The 22619-nt window shown below is 34.0% G+C and overlaps 4 protein-coding genes across 4 annotated transcripts; 2 read left to right on the top strand and 2 right to left on the bottom strand.

Moving 5' to 3' along the window:
* Nucleotides 1–459: 459 nt before the first annotated feature.
* LOC108813069 (uncharacterized) lies at nt 460–3671 on the bottom strand. The gene is made up of 9 exons (XM_018585502.2): nt 3307–3671; nt 2476–2583; nt 2123–2263; nt 1923–2028; nt 1660–1845; nt 1420–1579; nt 1012–1337; nt 846–935; nt 460–761 (listed from the first exon to the last, which is right to left on the bottom strand). The coding sequence occupies exons 2-9, from the start codon at nt 2488–2490 to the stop codon at nt 697–699; spliced, it is 1089 nt and encodes a 362-aa protein (XP_018441004.1). The 5' UTR covers nt 2491–2583; nt 3307–3671; the 3' UTR covers nt 460–696.
* Nucleotides 3672–8512: 4841 nt separating this feature from the next.
* LOC108809650 (transcription factor CPC) lies at nt 8513–9452 on the top strand. Its single transcript, XM_018581807.2, has 3 exons — nt 8513–8705; nt 8783–8870; nt 9195–9452. Exons 1-3 carry the CDS (start codon nt 8654–8656, stop codon nt 9310–9312), a joined length of 258 nt encoding a protein of 85 aa, XP_018437309.1. The 5' UTR covers nt 8513–8653; the 3' UTR covers nt 9313–9452.
* A 5812-nt stretch (nt 9453–15264) lies between these two features.
* On the top strand, nt 15265–17651 carry LOC108813251 (probable WRKY transcription factor 46). The gene is made up of 4 exons (XM_018585748.2): nt 15265–15616; nt 15706–15840; nt 15940–17003; nt 17432–17651. Exons 1-3 carry the CDS (start codon nt 15351–15353, stop codon nt 16475–16477), a joined length of 939 nt encoding a protein of 312 aa, XP_018441250.1. The 5' UTR covers nt 15265–15350; the 3' UTR covers nt 16478–17003; nt 17432–17651.
* LOC108813250 (uncharacterized) lies at nt 17628–20668 on the bottom strand. The gene is made up of 5 exons (XM_018585747.2): nt 20081–20668; nt 18407–19985; nt 18248–18308; nt 17944–18167; nt 17628–17835 (listed from the first exon to the last, which is right to left on the bottom strand). Exons 1-5 carry the CDS (start codon nt 20202–20204, stop codon nt 17781–17783), a joined length of 2043 nt encoding a protein of 680 aa, XP_018441249.2. The 5' UTR covers nt 20205–20668; the 3' UTR covers nt 17628–17780.
* Nucleotides 20669–22619: the final 1951 nt, after the last annotated feature.

Raw genomic sequence — 22619 nt, 5'->3', positions numbered from 1 at the left:
ATGGACGTACAATTCACACTCATGAGCCATGATGAAGAATGACTATAGAGTAGTACTCTCTAGTTTTCTATTTTGTTTATTGCATTCTATGGTTGTTTTTTTTGTTATGCATTTTCAGTCTCGCTCGTGGGATTAATTTCATGAACAGTGTATCTGAGTTCTTGAATCCGCAAACGTTGATTATTCTAGTCTACCAATATGCCAAGAAAGATTCAATTATTTTTCTATTACTGTCAGCATTTATTTAAAAACTCAGGGCCTTGGGGTTTAGTGCTTTAGCCTTTAGTTAGACTTGAGGAGACTTTTCAATCTTTTTGGGGGTAAGTAATACGTCATTTTCTCCTGCAAAAAGAAAAAAAAACTAGTAAAGAGGAAGGAGATGAGATACTTACTCATGCATAGTTGCATTATACTAAATACATCATGAACGGTCCACAAAGAGGGGGGGGAGGGGGGATAGATAGATTACTGAGACATATATTATACAACGATAATGGTCTCTACAATGCTTACACATTCTCAAAATAAATAAAAGAAAAGGTGCAAATACAACTTCAAAGCTGACCACTACTAACCAATGAATCTTTTAGTCTAATTTATTAGCCTTAAACAGAGATCATGAACCAGTAACACCTTTGCTTGCTTCCTGTTGATCAGAGATATCATGGCTTGATTGAGACTTGAGACTACGGAAATTTAAGGTTTGTCTTCATCTGACTGTGGACATGAAGGCCCTGGGATCGAATCCACAAAGAACTCCTCTGCATAATACAGTTGGAAAAGATTGGTTAGTGAATGATCACAGAACATGAAGCTGCAATAAATCAAATTTTGATATGTTTTACCAATGTCATCTTGTTCCGGAGAATCAAGTAAAATCTCTGAATCAGATGGAAGAAATGGGGAACCAGGATAGTTTCCTAAGGCTCCTAGATCTGTAAAATTACAAAGATCTCCATTCATCAGACACTAAACATTGTGCAAAACATTCTATAGAAAGAACATATATACCTCCAAGATTTGACAAATCAGCAGTGAGATCAGAGAGGCTAAAGTTCCAAGGAATCTGATCAAATGGCCTCATATTGTCTCTGGAGTTTCCAGCTCCTCCGTCTGGTCCAAGCTGTAACCCAACCGAAGTCCCCACATCAGATGTGAAAGCAGAATCAAGAGCTGACGTGTCCATCCCCATCCCTGACATGTCTGAAGCAGCAAAAGGGAAGTGCCCACTAGACGCCACGGAAGCTGGACTCACCGGCATCTCCGACACTGATGACATACCATTGTTTGGTGGAATCATTGGTGTTGGATCAGCCGCAGTTGTATCTATCACCATACTACATCAACAACCAGAAACAACAATGAAGAATCAGAAACAAAGACTGAAGCATGATGTCAAACTGGAAACTCGGTTCTTACTCATTCCCTGAGTTCATCCTCATTGGTTGGAAGTTCCCAGGTGCAGGGACTCCATTAACCACGTGGCAGCTTGACATTCCCATTGCATCAATATGAGGATGGCCTGGAACATGCATTTGAGGATGCTGTAGTACTGGGTATCCCATTGGCATGTTGTTAACTGCGATGCAAACTTCTAGTGTTAAAATAACATTGAAACACAAATAATAAAGAAGACATATAGAAGTGAGTCAGACTTACCAGGAGCCATGGGATGAATCCCATTCTGCATTGGGACCAACGGAACTTTAGGATGTACAGGATACTTCATGAGGTGATACTGGTGCTCAAGCAAATGATTGAACACAATTATCTGCTTCTTCAGTTTCAGTCTGATGTAATATGCTCTGAAAAAATCTGCGTTCTCTTCTTCCAGTTTCTGCCATACTAAAAAATTCAACAAAGAAAGTTTTCAGAAAAAATGGCATAAAAGATGAAATTGAACAAACGATCAAGACCATTACCTAGAGTTGTGAATCCGGGGTCAATTCTTGCACGGGTCAAGAGGGTCTTCACCACCTCATCTCTGTTCATGTAAAGCTGAAGACATCTCTCTATCAAATTTTGGACCTACACAAGAAGAAGATCACATGAACAGACACACACAAACACACAAGTATATATATATAAGAGAAGGAAGGTGAGAGCCAAAAAGTTCACTTACAAGTTCAATATCTTGCCTTGAAACTTTCCTACCGTCATTACTTGAGGCAGAGACAGACCCAGAGTCTTGTATAGGAGCTTCTAATGACTGGTTGTTATTCTCATGTGAAACTTGTGTAGAAGACTGCATCTCCTGTGTGCTCTGCAAAATCCAAAATCCAAGAAAGCATTGACCTAATAATCCTCAGATTTTATTACTGTTTAGAGAGAGCCAATAAGCTTTCAATTAGGAAACATCTCAAAAAAAAAAAGAACAAAATAGATAAAGTTGCAAAAACTACTCACAGAGTAGTCAACAGGGAATACACTAAAACATAAAGCAACATTATAACAAGAAGAGGGTGGTAGACGAACCTGTCCGTTCTTCATTAGAGCTGGAATATAAACTATTCAGTAACTAACAAGTATTCTCCTTAGCAATGTTCCATCTGGACTGATGTATTTTTTGACCAAATACAAAGCCTGGATTGACATAAACTGTTTAGTTTAATCTCAACAAGTAAGAAAAGTATGCTTAGAAAAATAAAGCATGAAAAGGTGACTTCTTTTTAACATTGTTTAATAGCAATCTAGATGACAATTAGGCACAACAAGCAACATTTGACCAAAATACAAACTGTATAGTTAATTCAGTATCTCATAAAAGAATAATTAATAATAAAAAGAAAACAAAACAAAGCAACTTTGACACTGCTAATGATAAGGAGCATGGAAAAGTGAATTGTTAAGCATTGTTTAATAGGAATCTAGATACTCACTACAGAATCTAAGTAAAATAATAAAATAACTCATACAGTCAACAACAACACAGATAAACCTAATAGCAGCTTCAAACTATAATAAGTACACACAAACAAAAAAACAAAACAAAAAAAAGATCTCTTGCTTTTTAGAATCATCAAATCTAATAAAGAAGGAAACTTTACTATTTAGATAGCCCAAATCACAATCAGCAGTTAGTGTGAATCTAAACCCTAACAGATTGTTGTTACCACTTCTGCAAAGACAAAAGCTTTGATGTTCAACGAATCTAAGAAAACCAAGCAGATCTAGCAAGACTAACTGATGAAATTCTCAGCGTTTTTGTTTGTTTCTTGTTTTGATACCCTAAAACAAAACTATCTACGAACAAAGAAACACGACCCCAAGATATAATCCGACAAGAACCAAAAGTCTTCTCCTCACCTTAATATTATTCAGACCGAACTCAAATCCAAAAGAAAAAATGGTACACTTCCGACAGACGAGGTTTTATCGACGAGTTTAGGAAGAAGTTATCTCGAAGATTCAGAGGATATATAATGAAATCTGAAACCAGAATTTTTAAAGAGGGAAACGGAGAAGTTCGTTCAAGCAAAGCAAAGATCTGGGCGTAATTTCTGGAGAGGAAGAAGAAGAAGATAAAAAGAACATCAAAGCGAAAGAGATAGCGAGAGGCTACTCCATTACAGATAAGCGGAACTCAAGCCTCGAGGAGAAGAAGGAAGCAAGGAAACAAGCAGTAGAACAAGAAGAAGAGAACCGCGAGAGGAGGAGAAAGGGAAAAGAGAATCTCACCATAATTAATTTCATTTATACTCTTTTATTTTTATTTTTACTTCGCTAATTAGTACTGTCTTTTTTTATCTTTAAATACTCGGTGAAAAAAAACAATTACTGCTATAATTAATTACGGTTTCTTAGTCGTAGCTTGGCTCGGCTTCACTGGCGAGTGAGATTGTAATTGTAAATTTACTGCTGCGTATGAATTATAAGAAAACAAATTATTGTTTGTAACGGTGAAAAATAGCCAATACTCTTTCACAGCAGGCAGTGTGTCTCACTCCACTCGAGATAAGCTTTTACTATGAAGAAGTTTTTTTTTTATTGTGTTACAATGTTAAAAAATGCATCTTATTCCAATTTAAAGTAAGAGTAATTATTATTCAGAGAATTGTAATATATAAAACAGCTGCTAAGTTGGTGAGGTGTTGGATGTTACGAGATGGCATGGACCTCCCCCACTGTACTACTATCAGTCTCCGGGAATAGCATCTCTCTTTTTTTCTCTATATCTCTATATCTCTTTAGGACCACTTTTTATTATTATTTGTATTTTTCTAACAACAAAATGTTGAAAATAAGATTGAGAAATATATATCATATCATACACAAAGATCTCTTGATTGCGAGCTTATAGTATTTATTTTCTTTTTATTTGTTTGTAAATGATATACAGACATGCATGTCCACGTTATGTTTATTTTTCGTACTGTTTTATATAATTCTGCTTTTTTTATCAATATATAATTCTGCTTAAATAGTTGTCTTCAGCTATGTTTTTATGTCACTATATATGATATCATAAAGTATCCCCCTTTTCACTAGTAGGTGCTCTAATTTGTTATAAACTTACAATTAAGAGATTTTATTTTAACTTTGGAGATACTAAATATGTGCCTATGTATAAAAAGTTGCATGTGTAGAACTTTAATTTTCAATATATAGATACAGGGAGATAATTTCAAATCTAGAACCTTGTCTATATCTCAATTTTCTCAAAACGATAGTATCAAACTTTTGAAACGTTTCAAATTAATTTGTACTCTTTTGAAGACACTTATTGCTTGTAACTTGTGACTTTGTAGTTATCAGCAAGTCGGTATTAATGGTTTTTGGCATTTATAAAATAAAAGTTGAATTATTTATTTCTAATAATTTTGTAGCAAAGTATTTACAACTAAAGCCGGCTCAAGAGCCGTCACGAGCCACGCACTTGACCCACGTGAACCCAATTATAAAAAAAAAAACTGTGACTAGTTTAACAAAAACGCATGAATTTAATGAAACAGACACATTCGCTTCACCAATTACGTTCAGTTCCATTAATCCGCTGGTCCCACCGATTAAAAATTTAGTTTCGTCACGGAAAGTTTTTTTTTGCTTCGGTTGATGATCCATTAATAGTACGACACGTGTGATACGTTGCCGGAGATGTTAACGTCGGAGAAGCTGGCCGCCGCGTGGCATATAGATGCTGACAAACTGGGAAGAGAGCGGTCATTGACACGTGGCGGTAAATGAGAGGAAAAGCGTGGAGAGTGCATGACCATTTATCTCATTGGGATTTGAGACTTTTTAGGAGGTAAAATTGGTAAAGACAAGTCAACACTTTTGATAATTTTTTTCCTTTACGTAAACGGAGTCTGTGTTAGTTCTTATAACCACGTAAACACTTCTTTAAACCGATCAAATTTAATAATTAAAGATTGATTGATTGATAAGTTTATGGTTTAAGCACTTGAGCAATGTTATTACAGTGACAAGTCTTTTCCAGACCTTGGTATATCCGTGACGTGAGTAATAAATAGTATACAGTAATACTAGTATATTACATGAAATAATTTATACCCTTTATATGTTGTCGATTTGAGTTGTAATGAACAAGAAAACTATACTATAGCAATCTTATGTTATCTATCATAGTGTACTTGTTGCTATACCACTGAGTTAGCGTTTTACATTTTACTTCCCCACATATGTTGTTGCCGGAGATCTATATAATATAAATTGGTATGCATGGGCATGGGCATGATGGAACCTGAAAATAATGGAGTGAAAAGGGAGAAACTGATCGAGAGGACCTTCTAGCTAAAGTTTTGTCCTTGTCTACAGAGAATTTACCTTAACAAAGACGACTCAAAATTAATAGGCGTCCCGTGGACGGATCCAATTATTATTTCTCTTATTTCAAAACAAAATCTAAGCAAAAAAACATGCAAATGTCTTTTTTAGATCTTGCACTATATGCATGGTCTATTAGATGTCAGTGTCATACTCAATGAGAGACCTCCCTTTTCCTAAACACTTATGGGCTTTCAGAATGGCTCAGCTGCACAGAAGGGTCGATAGCACATCTAAACAAACATAGAGGCCCATGTATTTTTAAGGCCGACGTAAAATATATAACTTCGTTAAGGGAAAACCCATATAACTTGTGACACAACATTTACCATCGAACCGTTTAACTTGGCATAAATATACGAGGTACAATGTTTGGCATATTTTCGTTTTTTCAAGTCATCATATCTATAATTACAATAGGACTCTTTTGGCTTATCTTCTAACCTTACATTTTTAAATTGAATACCCTTTGTCGAAAACAAAGGTCATCTCTATAATGTTTTGGATCATGCATTGGAAAATGATGGATAGTACGTTTTCCGTTAAGCAGAGCAGTTATTCGTCTTACAGAATTATCTCACCTTCGCTGCTTCGCACTTCCTAACTTACACGCAATCTAAAAAAAAAGAATGAAAAATATTTCAATCTAACGGGGGTTATTGGGAGATAAATTTGTATAGAGTTTGTGAATTTTAAGAATTGATAGATTTTTAAATTATGTGGATTGTGAAAATTGTATATACATTGACTTATAAAATTTGATCATAACTTCCTTAGATTGATATAGATTTTCATCAATTTGACTTACCAAAAGAGATTTCATTAAAATGTGTACTTGGCTTATATATAAATATATATATATATATGCAAAGAGTAATAAAGAAATAATAAAAATAATAATTTAAGAAAATTGAATTATATGTTTTAAATTCGAAATTATTATAAAAGTTATTTTTTTCATTTTAAAAAATCTTTTTGAAATTTGAAAATAATTTTCAAACTATTTTCAAATTTTTTATTTTCAGATTTTTAATATTTATAAATTTAATTATATATTCAAAAATGATAAAACAACATAGTAATTATTATATGTTGAAAATGTAAAGGTATAGTTTCGAAATATATGTTTTTAAATTTGAAATTTTTTATATAAATTTTTTTCATTTTTCAATTTCTTTATTTTTTGAAATTCTAAAAAAAAAATTAAATTTTTTTAAATTTTTTTTACTTTTGTTACAATTTTCTAATATATATATTAAGTTGTGATTTGTATTATGTTAAAGTTGCTTTGTATTATTTCATTATTCTATTTTGTGTGTTTTTGTATGTGAGTGTATTTTATTGCATATATTTCAAAAATCTTATGGATATAGTTGATATTCTCAAAGTTGAGTCTTATGAGTAAAAACAAAGAAAATTTACATCCCAATAACAATAGATTTCAATAGAATGTTAAAATCAATAAAAACTAAACTTTTCCAATAACCAAAGATTTTGAGTGGAATTGAAAAATCATCACCCCAATAACAATAGATTCTACTCAGATTTTAAAAATTCATAAACCAATAACAATAGAATCTCAAAATTTAATAACTCTTCTTAAATTCTTCTACCAATAACCCCCCCTAAATGTATTCTTCAAGAGTCCTTTTGGTTGATTACATATCATATCATTAACTCGCACATGTAATAAATATTAGTTGTTAGATACTTGTCTGATTCATGCCTTTTAGAATCAAAGCGTTATAATAAACTATTTTTTCTTTTATATAAACCCAACTAATGTGCTTCTTTGCTCCGCATCTCGTTCCATTTGGTCTATTTCCATATGTGACATAATGTTAACAGAAGATTTGACAAAAAAATAAAGAGCTAAGACCCTTGAAATTATAGAACGAGTCCGATCTCGAGAGCGGTTAACGCGCATATTTGTAATCAAATATTATGTTAAATTAATTAAGAAAATTACGGACTACATAGGACCACCACGCAAAGAACTCACAACCATACGGTGCCGTCCCACTTTTCATGCTATGACCAAGAATATATGAAAAAACAGAAGATTTGTTCTCGTGAACTATAATTCTCTTTACTCCCCTTTTCCTGTTCTTTTTCCTATCTTATTTGATTATAATACTATTCTCTAGTTTGGTGTTTTCTTCCACCAAACTTTCCTCTTATATCAAACTTTCAAATGGAATGTCTGATATTTTGCTTGCAAAAGAATCACTAGTGTTGTTATTATCAACTATATCATTAACTATGTGTGGGTTTTAAATTGTTCTATTTCACGCACTATTTATATAAGTAAATCTTTGTATCCGCCTATTTAGTAATGTAAGTTGCGCATTATTAATTCATTTAAACCCAAGATTATATATAAGAATAGTAAATTGGTAGAGGCATATTAGTCTTTTCCGAAGTCAATCACAGAGAAGCTCCATCCTTCATCCAACGGTCTCTGTAAAAGATCAAATTTACAACCGCAAGTCAAAGGTTTAAAGATGTTTATTAAATACAAACAAATATTTAAAAGAGTTATGGTTGTATCTGTCGTTCTTCATACGAGGCCGTTGAAGCAAGGCACAGTGCGTAACTACAGTCTACAGATTCGTTTTTTTCTGCTCATCGAATTAAATTAATTACTAAACAGTCTATTTGAATAATTGAGTATGATAATATTAAAATAAATAATTATTCTAGGAATTAATCAGACATGAGCAGTTATAAAATAATCAGTCTAGTTTTCGAGCCCCTATCACTCTTTCTTTCGAGGAACACAAGAAGAAGCTATATTATTAATCTCCCATTGTGTTCGTGTGGAAGACAACATATTGTTTGATCTTTGTTGTTCCGACAACACGGGAAAATGGATAGACGACGAAGGAGACAGAGCAAGGCCAAAGCGTCTTGTTCCGAAGGTGATTAGCTTTCTCTCTCCCTACCCTCTCTGTTTCTGTCTTTCGTTGGATCGAGACTAATGTTTGATCTTTAGCAGAAGTGAGTAGTATCGAATGGGAAGCTGTGAAGATGTCGGAGGAAGAAGAAGATCTCATTTCTCGGATGTATAAACTCGTCGGTGACAGGTTATTCGGTCGTTTCTTTATGTATATGTTTATTGCTTCTTATAGTATTATATTATTTGGACCGGAAACATTACTAGGTCCAGCCTGAATGTTGATTCAGATTGTTCAGCAAAACACATTCTTACTTTTATTCTATAATGGAATTCAAAATGTTTCCCCAATTTTTTATTTTTTTTTGTTTCCCCAAATTTGGTTTGGTTGGGTTAGATTTTTATAACGGGAATGTTTGTAAATGAGTTAGACCAATGTTTGGTACAGATATGTTAAACCAGATTTTAAAGTTTGGTTATGTGACGGTTAGTGGTCTATGTGTGTGGCGTGTAGGTGGGAATTGATAGCCGGGAGGATTCCGGGACGGACGCCGGAGGAGATCGAAAGATATTGGCTTATGAAACACGGTGCCGTTTTTGCCAACAAACGAAGAGATTTTGCTAGGAGATGATTTTTTTTTTGTAAGAAAATGTTTATCATCTCCTGAAATTCACATGCCAAGAAAAAAGGAAAAGTAGATGATCTTTTAATTTACTAGTTTGGAATGTATAATTAATCTCTAGATAAAAAATATTCTTAGGAGCTTCAATTTTTTATCATCTGCCCGTTAGGGATTCTTCAAGCATTAGCCGACGACTTATTCTTAGGTTCACCCCTAGAGTGAACCTAAAGATTCACCTAACCAATAGGAATCACCCATTTCACAATCGATATCTTTTAAAAAAGGAAACAAAATATTATCAAGTTATATTATATTTTTAAAATAAAAAATGTTAAAAATAAATAAAAATAGTAATATATGCAACAAAAAAAAAATCAAAATATTTTAAATCCGTCGTCAAAACACTAAACATTAAACTCTAAACTCTAAACTAAAACATTAAACACTAAATCTTAAAAATATCAAACCCTTAATCCTAAAAAGAGTTTAGGGATTAAGATTAAGGTTTTAGTATTTTTAAGATTTATTGTTTTAGTGTTTAGTTTTTAGTTAAAATTTAGGATTATCCAAATATTTATGATTTACCTAAGGGTTTAGGGTTTAGAGTTTAGGGTTTAGTATTTCGATGATGGCATTAAAATATCTAATTTTTTTTGCATATACTAGAGTTTAAGGTTTAGAGTTTAAGATTATACAAGAGTTTAGCGTATACCCAAGGGTTTAGCGTGTACCCAAGGGTTTAGGGTATACTTAACGGTTTAGGATTTATGATTTAGGGTTTAAGGTTTATGATTTAGGGTTTAGAGTTTATTTTTTTTGAAGATGTTAAAAATATATTTTTAAATCATTTTTTTAACTACTATTATTTTTATATGTTTTCATTTTATTTATTTTAAAAACATAATATAACTTGATAATATTTTGTTTCCTTTTTTAAAAGATATCAATTGTGAAATGAGTGATTCCTATTGGTTGGGTGAACCTCTAGGTTCACTCTAGGGGTGAACCCAAGAATAACTCTTAGCCGACGGGTTGACATAAAATGAGTTTCAACTTTCAACAACATTTCTGCATAGCCATAGGCGAATAATTTAACTGAACCACCCTTCAAACTAGCAATTGTATTATTTGATAGTGGTCGGAAATTTTGGATAAGCTAGAAAATACGGGCTAGTTCGTAAGCCCATTACTCTGTCTCAAAGAGGAAACCATACTTCCGGGCCGAAATGGAAGCCCTTTTCTTAGTTGAAGACTTTTAAGACCCGCAATTTCACAGCAGTAGACATGCTGATGCATGCCGTTTGAATAGAGTTTTTCTTAGGTTCACCCCCTAAGATGAACCCATAGGTTAACCCTCTAATTAAAAGTTGCCAACTCATATTTAGTTTTTGTGAAAAAAGGAAAGTAAAAAATAATTAAAAAACAGTTATCAACTTAAAAAAAAAGGAAAAAGGAAAAAAAAAAAAGGAAACAGGCTGAACACGACGGCGTCATCCTCCTCGACCAAAAACTCAACCAACTCATGATTTGTCAAACTAGAATCACCTAAAAGAACAAAGGCAATAGATTAAAAAAGAACTCATCCTCTTCTTTATTGACATGTTAGAACATAATTAATCAAAAACCCAATTTGTTACCTACAACTACAAAAAAAATAAGGAGAATCAACTTAGCCGTAGCAATAAGACGTTGTCCCTACCACATAACTTTCAATTATAGTTCCTTGCACTACAACTCACTTTCTCATTCCCCACAAACCCTATTGAATAGGGCTAGTTGACCAATCTTATAAATAAATTTTGAGAATTTCACGTGATTAATTTTTGATAATATCTAAGAATTATATGGTCAATCATGGTATTGGTAACCACTTTGTACCTTCTTCTCTGCGATTTCTTTTTGCTCCTCTTTTTCTTCTTCTACGTGTTTCTCATTGATCATAAAACAAAAACGCTGTCGTGCAAGCAAAAACATAAATATTAATTTTTATATTTTAGCAAGGTTTTTTTAATATTTATGTTTTTTGTAATTATATTTGTGTGTTTTAATAATATTTATCTTAATCAAAATCTATTTTATAAAATAATAGAATTTATAAATTGATCATGTATACATTCGTTTCTTTGAAATCATATGCATGTATACCCGTTTTTAATTATATTGCCTATTCTAGATCTTGACCCGTACTCCAAACACTGTTATAATGTTTTACCTACATAGAAAAGACGGATAAATTATTCTGTTTTATTTTTATTTTTAAAAATAATATTTTTAATTGTGTTTTTTTTGTAGTTATATTTGTGTCTTTCTTTGTAATCATATTTTTCTTAATCAAACTCTATTTTATAAAATAATAGAAATTTATAAATTGACCTGATATGCGTTTGTTTCTTTGTAATCCATGTGCATGTATGCCATTTTTTATTATCATATTTTTCTGTTTTAGATCTTGACTTGTATTCCAAACACTGATATATTGATCTACCTACATATTAGTTAACATTTGACCAATATTTTAATATAAATTAATATTTTAATATAATTTATACTACTATTATTATTATGCTCGTATAAAAACAATCACAATGTAAAATATTCTTAGATGGCAAAAAAAAATCACAATGTAAGAAACATTTTTAATATAGTTATGTTGATTTTGGAAGAATACGTGGATACTAAATTGACTAATCACATTCGTCCATCTTTTTTCACCAATTCAAAAGATTCTCCATGTCCACCTAAGTTAATAACGGCTTTGGAAAAGAAAAGAAAATATTATCCACTACGCAAATAAATAGGAAATTACAGTTTTTAATTTTAAAATAAAAATGCCATACAAATACGTAACAAGGAGTTATATTTTATTTTGAAAAAAATAATTGGACACAACCACATATCAATTGGACATGTTGAAGAATTAATAGAATAGATACAATGAAAGTGTTAAGATGTTTTCCCACGTGCTTATCGAAAAAGACTATATAAGTGTTCACACTTGGCGTGACCAACACTGCTGAATTATAGTGATTTGTTAGTATTATTGGTACTATTTTAATTAACTAATCAGTGCACTCGGAATAATATGATTTCGGGTTTTCACCTCGTTAGGTGATAAACATAAGTTGATCTGATTTTGTGAAGTTCTAATACTCTTCTAATAGTTTTAGTCTATTGTAATAAGGTACGAGCCGAATCTCGTAATTTCTTAAGACATGAACAAAAATCGATTGCTAAATCATTTCTCCATAATTGTTGAAATTCGAACCTCACACTTCAATTGTTCTAACAAAAAGTTTTATTAGCAGAGACACCAGCTCCAAAGAGAATTTTTGAAATGATATAATTATGTTTCTTTAACAATTTTCCATGCAAAACACTTAAACTAAAGGAAAGACGCCAAAAAAAAAATTCCACATACAGTATTTACTTTATCAATCATAAAAAAAAAAAAAACTAAAGTTGTTTCATAACACTTAAACACGTTTTTCATCAAGCCTGGGAAACGAAGTATTGCATTATGAAATATAAAGCAGTGTTTTGAAAAAGATTAGAAAAGTAAACAAACTTATAACAAAATATATAAAAAACGAAAAGCTTAACCCCACTATAGATCTTCCATCATCATTCATCAAACAAGTTCAAGCTCCTATGCTCTTATGCCGTTTGGTCCAAAACCAAACCATTAAAATGTAGATTTGTATTTTTTTTTTTTTTTAGCAAAAAAAAATAGATTTGTATTTTTTTCCACAAATTGATATTTTTATCGGTGTGATCATGTGATGTGATCTTGTGGGCCTTTAAAAGGGTTTTGTGTCTGTCTACACACCGATAGTAAGGCCTTTCTTGGAAATTACCAGGTTCTTTCCAAAATTTCAGTGAAGTTTCAGTTTTTTCTGTATACGTATTATCATATACTACCATTTACGTGGATCTCCGTCTATTCTGAATTTCAAATGTCTCTTGCTATCCTCCCCGCTGATATGGGGAAATTGTGTTTGGAAGCAGTACTGTTTGTAAGTTTAGCTTCTTTTTTTTTTTTTAAAGTTTAGCTTTCTTAAAGAAACCATCACTAAATTACACATTTAATCTGGCCGTTGGCACATTTTGTGTGATTTACCAAATTGTCATGCAGTGTAATGAACATATATAAATTTGGTTTGGGATCTTCTGAGTTAGAATCATCATTTCTGTGCGAGTTCCAGTCCTTAACCACGCACGACATCTCGATATTCCCTCTCAAGTTGAAGATAAGTTAGTTTAATGAACATTGATTTATGGTTAAAATATTAAAAACTTGTTGATAATTTCTAATCAATTATATAATTAAGCTACAACCATTATAGATCTGTTGGATGTATTCATTAATAAGATAATCGTCCATAAACAAACACAACCATAGACTTAGGAACCTCTCTGTATTGATACAAAGTTAAAAACATGTCTTGCTGTTTATAATCGTTAGATGTTTTCAATCCAAAGTAACAACAACGCACATTTTAAAGTGCTTTAAACCACTAGTCATATACTCCAATTGAGTTTGATTAACTATTTCATAGTTATGAATAGCTCACTAAAGTAATTAGCCCATCAAAAATGCCATGTGCACGTATATATATATGCCACTACACGGTCAGTTTACTTAATTTAGTTAAATCATAAACTATTCGTTTGATCAGACGCCTCAGGATAAAGAGTAGACGCGTTGCGTAGATTATACAGCCTTTTGAAATCTAAATTTAATCTTATTTGGTGAAGCACTAGTATCAGCAGCCTCTGGTCACTAGCTTCCAAAAGAATCATTAGTTTTGACTCAGAAAGCTACAAGGCTGATAACCGAGAACCATAGAATATACAGTAACGTGGCTATATCTACTATTCATCGTATACACATATTATACTGTACGATGAACATGCCAAATGCATAAAGCCATACTCACTTAAGTATATAACACAAAATTTGTTTTGTATCCTTTGGTTCAATTATATGTATTCAAACTGTAGAGATTGGTGATTTTAATAACCCATATGGAGAATGGATTATTTAAGAACAAAAAGCAATACGTCGCTGTTAATCGTGTGAAAAGGAGAGGCGCATTAGTATATGTTCTCTAACCCACACCTGCATGGTTAGATTTGATCCATAGATTCTTGAAGTTACTTTTAGGGTACTATTGTCTTAATCTTTAACCCACCTATAAAAACATAATTAGCTTTTGGCTAAAAAGAAGCATAAGCAGTTACATAATCAACATCATACATACAATGTCTAATTTATTTTAATTAATCGAATAACTAGAATGTAAAACTATGACTATAAGTGATCAAATTGGCATGACATCACCAGTCCTTACGTCACTAGAAACCAAAATTAATAATTTGAACCGGATCTATAACGCGGTAGGACTAGAAGGACTCCTTGAAGATGATTGTTTATTGGTTTACTCGGCTGGAATTTTATAGCCACCAAATAAATAGAAAATAATTGAAATATAAAAAAATAGATAAACTGATTAAGTGAGACTTCATCAAACATGGGTTCTATTGTGATTAGGAAGAGATAGTTGACGCTTTATAAATTATCATTGATATGTAACCCATAATGATCAATAGTTGATATAATCAACAAAGATTATAAATCTAAAACATATATCTTGTGATTACTATCTTGTTAAGATTATAAATTTAGAACTTATATTTTGTTAAGTTTAGTAATTCTAGTAACCACAAGCTCATGGATTCTTTTTCTTTTAGCATTTTGAGAATAATAGTAGTTACCTTTTTGTCAATTTCTCTACAAGATCCTTGTCTTTTCCACACAACTTCTTCTTGACTAAGCTTAAAAACAAAAAGAAAAAGATAATAATAAAAAGAAAATAAACTTATTGGGCAAGCACCAAAGGACATAAACCACATCATAATAGTAATAGATTCTTATCATCATCACCCATTAATATAAATGCACACGAAACTCAACTCGCATATCATCAAAACTCACTCAAAAGGAAATACAGAGAATTCAAAAAAAAAAAGAGAAGATTCTTAGTGGTATGGTAAAAGGGAAAGCAGAGATGGTAATGGAAGAGAAACTCGTGATCAACGAACTAGAACAAGGGAGAGAGCTAGCGAAACGTTTGATGAGCAATCTCAAAGACACTTCTTCAGCTGAATCCAACAGAAACTTAATCTCTGAAATCCTCAGTATCTACCAGAATGCTATTTCCAGGTTGAGCGCCACCGAAGAAGACGACAATAACATCCTTAAACGAAGCCGTGAGATCGATAACAAAGATTCTAAAGAAGTGTTTAAAAAGAGGTAAACAGAGTTCAAAAGAGTGATTCTTTTGTCTGTGTCTGTGTTCCAAAATTTGAGATCTGATGTGCCTTGTTCTTTGTGATTTGCAGGAAAATTTCAGAGAAGAAAACAGAGAAAGTTAGTTTCTTTGTCGGAGGAGCAGGACAAGAAAAGGGCTCCATAGATGATGGTTATTGCTGGAGAAAGTACGGCCAAAAAGAGATTCACGGATCCATAAACCCTAGGTATTACTAATCATCAATTATCATCATTTAATTTTTTTTTTTTTTTAATTGGTGATTTCTTGAAAGATTTGCTAACGTACTCTGTTTCTGTTAAAACAGAGGATACTTCAGATGCACGCATCGATTCACGCAGAACTGTTTAGCAGTGAAGCAAGTCCAAAAATCAGACACAGATCCTTCTATTTTCGAAGTGAAGTATGTCGGAAACCACACTTGTAACAACACTACTACATCATCCCCTAAGACACCTATCACCACGAACTTCTCTGTTTCTATGTGCGAAGGAGGAAACAGAGTAGATATTGTTACAGAGAAACAAGAAGACATCATCAAACCGACGAAAACAGAGGAAGCGACGATGATGATGAGTCTTGCAGATCTGGAGAGCAAGAAGAACATTTTCAGGACGTTTTCTTTCTGTAACTACGAGTTTGAGAATGCTGCTGGTGGTGGTTGGAAAGGTAACATCTTCGAGGAGAATCAGCTGTCTCCTGCGACGACGTCAGGGTCTGGAATCACTAGCGAGATTGTAACTGGTCCTGCTGCTTCTGTTGAGAACTCGGAAACTGCAGATTCGTATTTCTCGTCGTTGGACAATATTATCGACTTTGGACAGGATTGGTTGTGGTCATTTTGACATTTGAATTGGTGAATGTAATATTTAATGTGGTAGTAATTATATATATATAGATGGTGACTGGTGAGTGTAATATTACCCCTTAAGGATTAGATTTATATGTTTTTGCTGATGGATTAGAGATTGGCTTCTCTTTTTTCAATAGGGGAGGGGTTTGTTAATTCCCATTGAAGTTTAATGGTTCTTTGATGATGATAATCAATAAATAAAATGTTACTATTAGTTTACAAATTGGAGTGACTAAAATTATAATGTTTTTGTTAACAAAAAAAGATATGAACAAATCTTAGAGTACAATGGGCCTTAAGCCCAATAAAAGAATTAACAGCCCAATCGCATATATTAACAGAGACTTGTTCAGTTAGATAGAGTAAATCCTCAGAGATCCATCGCCGGAGAAGACGACAAGAGAAGCTAAACGAAGAAGAAGATGATATACCGAAAGTGGAGTCTGCTTTCCGGTCCACCGGTAATCCTCGGCGAAGCTGTAGTTGCCGGGATCGCGGTCGGCATCGTCTTACAGAACGTTTTTTCCTTCCCCATCTCTTTTTTGATTCTTTTAATTATAACAACAGAGATCCGTAACAAGTCGTTGGATCTCTATTATCTTGTTTGGATATTCCATTTTGATGTTGTTCTGATCGCAAATACATTTGATTAGCTATTAATTTGGCCTTTTTGAGGCATGAAAAGGAACCTTCTTTGATCAAAAAAAACTAAAGCCAGTTTACAAACGCTATATAAAGTTCATATTTTTACACACTCGTCTTGTTGATCCGTGTCTAACACACACATTCATTCGTACGTGATGTGATGTCAAGCTTCTTTCTTTATCTTCTCCAGATTAGATTACAGACTGTACATAAAACAAGTGTTCATCATCTTTATGTGGTATCATCGCTTGATCCAAAGTCTTAAAAAACTTTTTGATGTGTCAATGTCATGCATGATCAGGTTACGAAAGGAGAGCAGAAGAAGAATGTTGAAAACAAGTGAAATGGATGCTACGATATACCGTGGTGTTTGTTAATCGTGCGAGTTGAGAAAACATTTTAGTTCAATGGATTGTGTTGTAAGCTTAATATAATGCTTTTTTGGAAGCTTTTGAATTCTACACTTGTATTTTTTTTTTTCAGTTTCTTGTTGCTAATAATGACAAATTCATTTCTCACTCCTTTACATTTCATCACAATCCGAGTAAGAACAACGTTTAAGTACTTAAGACTGCTAGGATAAATCTAACACGGATGCTCTGTGAACTAACAACAACAACAACATAGTTAGTTGTGTGGCTCGCTCGTCTTCATGCATATCTTCTCGGAACTCTCATCCCGAACCCACGTTTTAGCTTATCAACCCTGAGAGACCATGTGTAGCAGCATCAATCTCAAATACATTAGAAAGTTAAAGTCAAAAAGAGAGGGAGACATGTTTAAGTAGAGGCTTTGTGAAGAAAAAAAGCTTACGTTGGGGCGAGTTTGCCAAGACTATTTAGCTCTTCACCTGTATCTTCGTCTATGACTCTACCTGTGATGTAAACAGTGTAGGATCTATCCCTTTCCCTTGGGAGACCTCTTGCAATGAGCAAGCGCAGATCTTTCTGGTGAAGCTCTCTTCCGTTCACAAACACTCCCGTGGTTCCTCCTGCGCACTTCTGTGGCATTGGGTAGTTGAGCTCTTCAATGAAAGGCTGCGAGAAAGAAAGGATTAGCAACACGTTAAAGAAGTTTTAGAGAGAGACTGAAGAAGAATATGACTCTGATGTTTTACAGGTAATATTCCAAGACATTGACCTCCCATTATCCCCCAGAATCCAGCTCTGTAGTCATACCTGATACCAAGGAACAGAACAGAACAGAAGAAGAGAGGCATTAGAGCTTTAGAGTGAATGAGAAGAGATTACGAGATTGGAGGGACCTCCTCATGTACCAGTAGTTTCCTGGCCGGATTGGTCCAGCTTGCTTCTCTGCCATTTTCACCAGACGTTCAGCTACAAGATGCCCATTCACCATAACATCGCTTCCTCCCACTACATCGTTCTGCATCGATTTCTTTAGATCCTTGAAGCTCTTTTTCACCATACTCCCAAATCCACCCTTCCTGATTTCTTCTCTACAGTCATCTTCAGAGTCTTGAGACACAGACACTCCGTTGTTGCGAGAGTAGTCATTAACGTCCATTTCAATTAGAACCGAAGCTTCTTCTTTCATAGAGTTCTGTCTCATGACTGTCTTCCCCAGTGACACCCTGTTCTGTTCTGAACGAGAGCTTTGGCTCCTTGCCCCTGACCGGTCCCTTGCATTGATGGAAGAGTAGTCAAAATCTGGAATGAGTTTCCTACCTTTTGTTGAACTGTCTGAACATAGCTCGTCTTCAGACAAGCTATGTTCGGTAGAATAATCATGAGCTTTATCGGAGATGGAAGCAGGACCGGTTGATACATAGTCTGCTTCCCTATCCATTGCATCAGAAGAGACGTCAAGAGCAGTTGTTACCCAATGCAGCCTACTATGAGCTTCCTCTTCTTCTTCTCTTGCTGAGGCATGATCAGTTGAGAGGATGAGTTTGTTATCAGCAAAGGAAAAATCTATCAAACAAGAGCACGCTCCGCAGCGCAGCCTCTGTGGCCTTCTCGTAGTCTTGTCTGGGAGTTTCAGAATCTTGGAGCACTTTCTACAGTTTATAAACGGTGCACCACCAGCCACAGGGTGGATTAAACGAGAACCACCTGAAGATGATACAGCTTTAGAGAGGCGAACACGAGAGATAGCATTCTTCAACGCATCTAGAGCACGGGACTGAGAAGCAGGAGGAGGAGCATGAGGAGGAGCATGAGGAGGTATAAAGGATCTAGGACTATGCAGTGGAGAAGGAAACGCAGTACTACTACTACTTCTCTCATAAGGGTAGAAATGAAGAGCATCAGGTAGCCCTGAGGGAGGATAAACTGAGCCTGAAGCTCTGTGATATGGATCATAGCAGTGGAAGCAAGAGCAAGTTGACTGGTGAAGATGCATCATGCCATTACCAGGGTGTGTATTAAACAAATCATGACCGTTATGCTGTCTAGAGTAGTGGTGATGAGATTGGTGCTGGTTTTGATGGTGATAAGGCCCTGCGACGTGTTTACCAGAGCTTGGAAACCGCAATGGAGGAGCCTTTTTGAATCTTGAAGACGAGCTCGGGATATGATGTTGCTCATTAGGTTGATGAAGCAGATGATGATGATGATGTTCTTTTAGCTTATCCAGTTTTCTCACCAGCTCAGCTCTGTCTTGCTGGATTGCTTCATCGCTGGAGATAGAATCTGAAAAGTAGTTGGAAGCTGAGAATCTGAATCCCCCGGTTTTCCTAGACCGGTCCAAACCAGATTGAGAACCGCTGACAACAGTCAGTTTTGATGAGTCAGATTCTTCTTCACTTGAAACAGAGTTAACTTCAGTTTCTTTGGCTCTGTTTTTCACTGACTTGTCCGGCACTGGATCTGTTTCATGGTTCTTGTTTTTGGCTTTACATATAAATCAAAAACCAAAATAAATAAAAACTATTAGTAATCTTCACTTCTTCATCTAAAAGAGAAGATTGTAAAAACGGGAAACTAACCGCAAAGAACGGTTCCACAACCACCGCACTGGAAAAAAGAGCAATCTCTAGGCTCTGGTAAGAGGTTCTTGCACTTTGGACAACGAACTAGCTTTACTTCTATCGTCGTCGTTGACTCGGCCATTTTGTTACCACACCAAAACTCTCAAACAGAAACACAGGAACCAAAAATTGTCACTGAGCTGAGAAGAGAAACACTCAACAAGCAAAATATAAGAAAAAAGACCAGAGAAGAACGCTTCTTCTTGAAGCAAAGATAAGAGAGCTGTAGTTTTTTTTTTATTGCTTTTTCTTTAATGAGGAAGGTGGAATCTGTGAAGAACCTTATGGTTCTATTCGTTACTCTTTCACCTAACCTTCATTTTCCCCCCAAAAGTAAAACTTGAAGAAGAGTAAGTCAGAGAGAGAGAGAGAGAGAGACTCTGCAGACTGTATTAATCCCTTTGCACAGCAGAAGTAAGCAACAGAACCGAATAATTGAAACGGCTTCGAAATGATTTAGCTCTTTTTTACTCTTTAGAACCAAGCAAACGGTTTAAAGAACTTTAAGGCTTAGTTAGGCTTTGATGGTTATGATGCCAAAGTCCATATTTCATATTTGGTTCTTCTTTTTTCCACACATTAAAGAAAACGACTGATAAAGTGAGCTCATAATCGATTTATTATGAGCGGGACAGTCTACAGAGTGGGCCATTTCTTCATTTTGCTTTCTATTTTTTTCTTTATTTTGTTTACCTCCAAGGAATCAAATTTAAAGATTATCTTTGCTTTTTTTTTTCTTTGTTGTGAGTAAATCCAGAAATTTTCTTGTTACTAGTAAAATTTGTAAATTACTCTTTTACTTATTAAAAGATTGCATTATGTATTTAGATAATTAGTAAAACACAGTTGGAATCCCTTTATATATAAGTGGAGCTCACAAAATATCAAAGAGATAGTCAAAAGCCAAAGCTAGTTTTGAGACAATAAAGGGAACATTGAATTGATGAAGGTGTTGAAGAGAGTAGTTAGTTGTCCATTTCTCATTTATTATTCTAATTCACTTGTACTGATTTTTGATTTTTTTTTTTGGGTATATATTGCATCATGTAGTTAGACTTTTGAAGACCTTACTGCAATTTTTATTCAATGTTTCATATATTTTTTTTTGTTAAATAAACAAACCGTGTGAACTTTCTATCTAACATTTTAAGCTTTTGAAAAAAGGGACTTACATTAGTAAAATTTCAAAAGATTGAAGGAGGGAGAGGAACCAAACTTATTCCAATTCATATGAGACAACGAAGAAAAAAACAATTTAAAGCCAAAAACAGATATGGTCGAAGGCTATATATACAACATAGGAATAGGATTTAAAGTACAAAACTAAAGGTAAAGCAAACTATCTTTTAAAGTTTCGAACTCAACTTCGAATCAATCAATCAAATTTGTTGTTGAACTAAGGGAATTTCCAACACTGAATATGGACCTATATGGGCTTATAAATAAGCCAATTAATAATCTCACACTTGTGACGTAATCTTCACAACATGTATTACGCAATAGGAAAATACTACCACTCGTTATCTATAGAATGCAGGATGCTATTACCATCTTTACCTTTTAAGAGCGGAAAATTGTCAATTAAATCACCAACTTTCAAATTTGATTGAAAAAAAGCATGAACTTTCCATTGGACCATTTAAAGCACCATCTTAGTTTGAATAACTGTTTTAAACCTCAACTTAATTTGACTAAACCAAATTAAACATGATGTTAACTCAGGTAACAGACTGATTTAACACAGTTCACTACCGTTCAAATTTCCGTTAAATCCCTGAAAATCGTTTTAAATTAAAAAAGGTTCCTCCAGAGGTTCGAACCTCTGACCAGAGGTCCAATTAAAGTAAAGTCTAACCACTAGGCTACGTACAATTTTATTAACCATAACAGATACTAATCTCTCCTAAACGAAATAACACCGAAGAAGGTAGCAATTTCCTCTTTGTGTTTCAACCCCCTTGTCCCTCTTCTTCTTCATTCCCAATTTGGAAACCCTAATCCTAGAACTCACAAAAATGGATGAATTAATCACGGAGGAGACGATCAGCTACCTAATGACCAATTACACCATTCCAGCTCTGATCAAACACCGATCCACTAGCTAATGTCCGATCTAAGGCTTCCAATCGACGCCATTTAGAGCTCACTTTCGATGGCATGGAAGATCTCTATTTTACCCGCTGAGCACGAGACATTCCTCATCCAGGATAACACATCGAACCAAGAGCAATTCAGAGATTTTATCAGTCTAAGCCTAAACTGTTCAGTTGCTTTTAATTTGAATTTAATGTTATTTAATTTAACAAAGGTTAGTATCTATATAAGTTAATACAATTGTACGTAGCCTAGTGGTTAGGCTTTGATTTAATTGCACTCCTGGTCACGAGTTCGAACTTCTGGAAGAACATTTTTTTAAATTTTAAAATGAGTTTCAAAGATTTAACGGAAATTAGAAACGGTAGTTAACTCTGTTAAATCAGTCTGTTAACTAAGTTAA

This window comes from Raphanus sativus, chromosome 6 (assembly GCF_000801105.2).
Source record: "Raphanus sativus cultivar WK10039 chromosome 6, ASM80110v3, whole genome shotgun sequence".
In the NCBI taxonomy this organism is placed as follows: domain Eukaryota; kingdom Viridiplantae; phylum Streptophyta; class Magnoliopsida; order Brassicales; family Brassicaceae; genus Raphanus; species Raphanus sativus.
Note: the sequence above shows the minus strand (reverse complement) of the source record. Positions and strands in the feature narration are given on the sequence as shown.

What these genes read in the sequence shown, in the direction of transcription:
- LOC108813069 (XM_018585502.2), bottom strand. An exon ending in CAAGGCAAGATATTGAACTT is followed by an intron (nt 2,029 to 2,122) that starts GTAAGTGAACTT and finishes CTTCTTGTGTAG; the next exon opens with GTCCAAAATTTGATAGAGAG. An exon ending in GATTCATCCCATGGCTCCTG is followed by an intron (nt 1,580 to 1,659) that starts GTAAGTCTGACT and finishes TTTGCATCGCAG; the next exon opens with TTAACAACATGCCAATGGGA.
- LOC108809650 (XM_018581807.2), top strand. Translation starts at nt 8,654, where the DNA reads ATGGATAGACGACGAAGGAGACAGAGCAAGGCCAAAGCGTCTTGTTCC. An exon ending in CAAAGCGTCTTGTTCCGAAG is followed by an intron (nt 8,706 to 8,782) that starts GTGATTAGCTTT and finishes GATCTTTAGCAG; the next exon opens with AAGTGAGTAGTATCGAATGG. An exon ending in TATAAACTCGTCGGTGACAG is followed by an intron (nt 8,871 to 9,194) that starts GTTATTCGGTCG and finishes TGTGGCGTGTAG; the next exon opens with GTGGGAATTGATAGCCGGGA.
- LOC108813251 (XM_018585748.2), top strand. Translation starts at nt 15,351, where the DNA reads ATGGTAAAAGGGAAAGCAGAGATGGTAATGGAAGAGAAACTCGTGATC. An exon ending in AAAGAAGTGTTTAAAAAGAG is followed by an intron (nt 15,617 to 15,705) that starts GTAAACAGAGTT and finishes TGTGATTTGCAG; the next exon opens with GAAAATTTCAGAGAAGAAAA. An exon ending in CACGGATCCATAAACCCTAG is followed by an intron (nt 15,841 to 15,939) that starts GTATTACTAATC and finishes CTGTTAAAACAG; the next exon opens with AGGATACTTCAGATGCACGC.
- LOC108813250 (XM_018585747.2), bottom strand. Translation starts at nt 20,204, where the DNA reads ATGGCCGAGTCAACGACGACGATAGAAGTAAAGCTAGTTCGTTGTCCA. An exon ending in TTGTGGAACCGTTCTTTGCG is followed by an intron (nt 19,986 to 20,080) that starts GTTAGTTTCCCG and finishes TTATATGTAAAG; the next exon opens with CCAAAAACAAGAACCATGAA. An exon ending in CTTGGCAAACTCGCCCCAAC is followed by an intron (nt 17,836 to 17,943) that starts GTAAGCTTTTTT and finishes ATGGTCTCTCAG; the next exon opens with GGTTGATAAGCTAAAACGTG.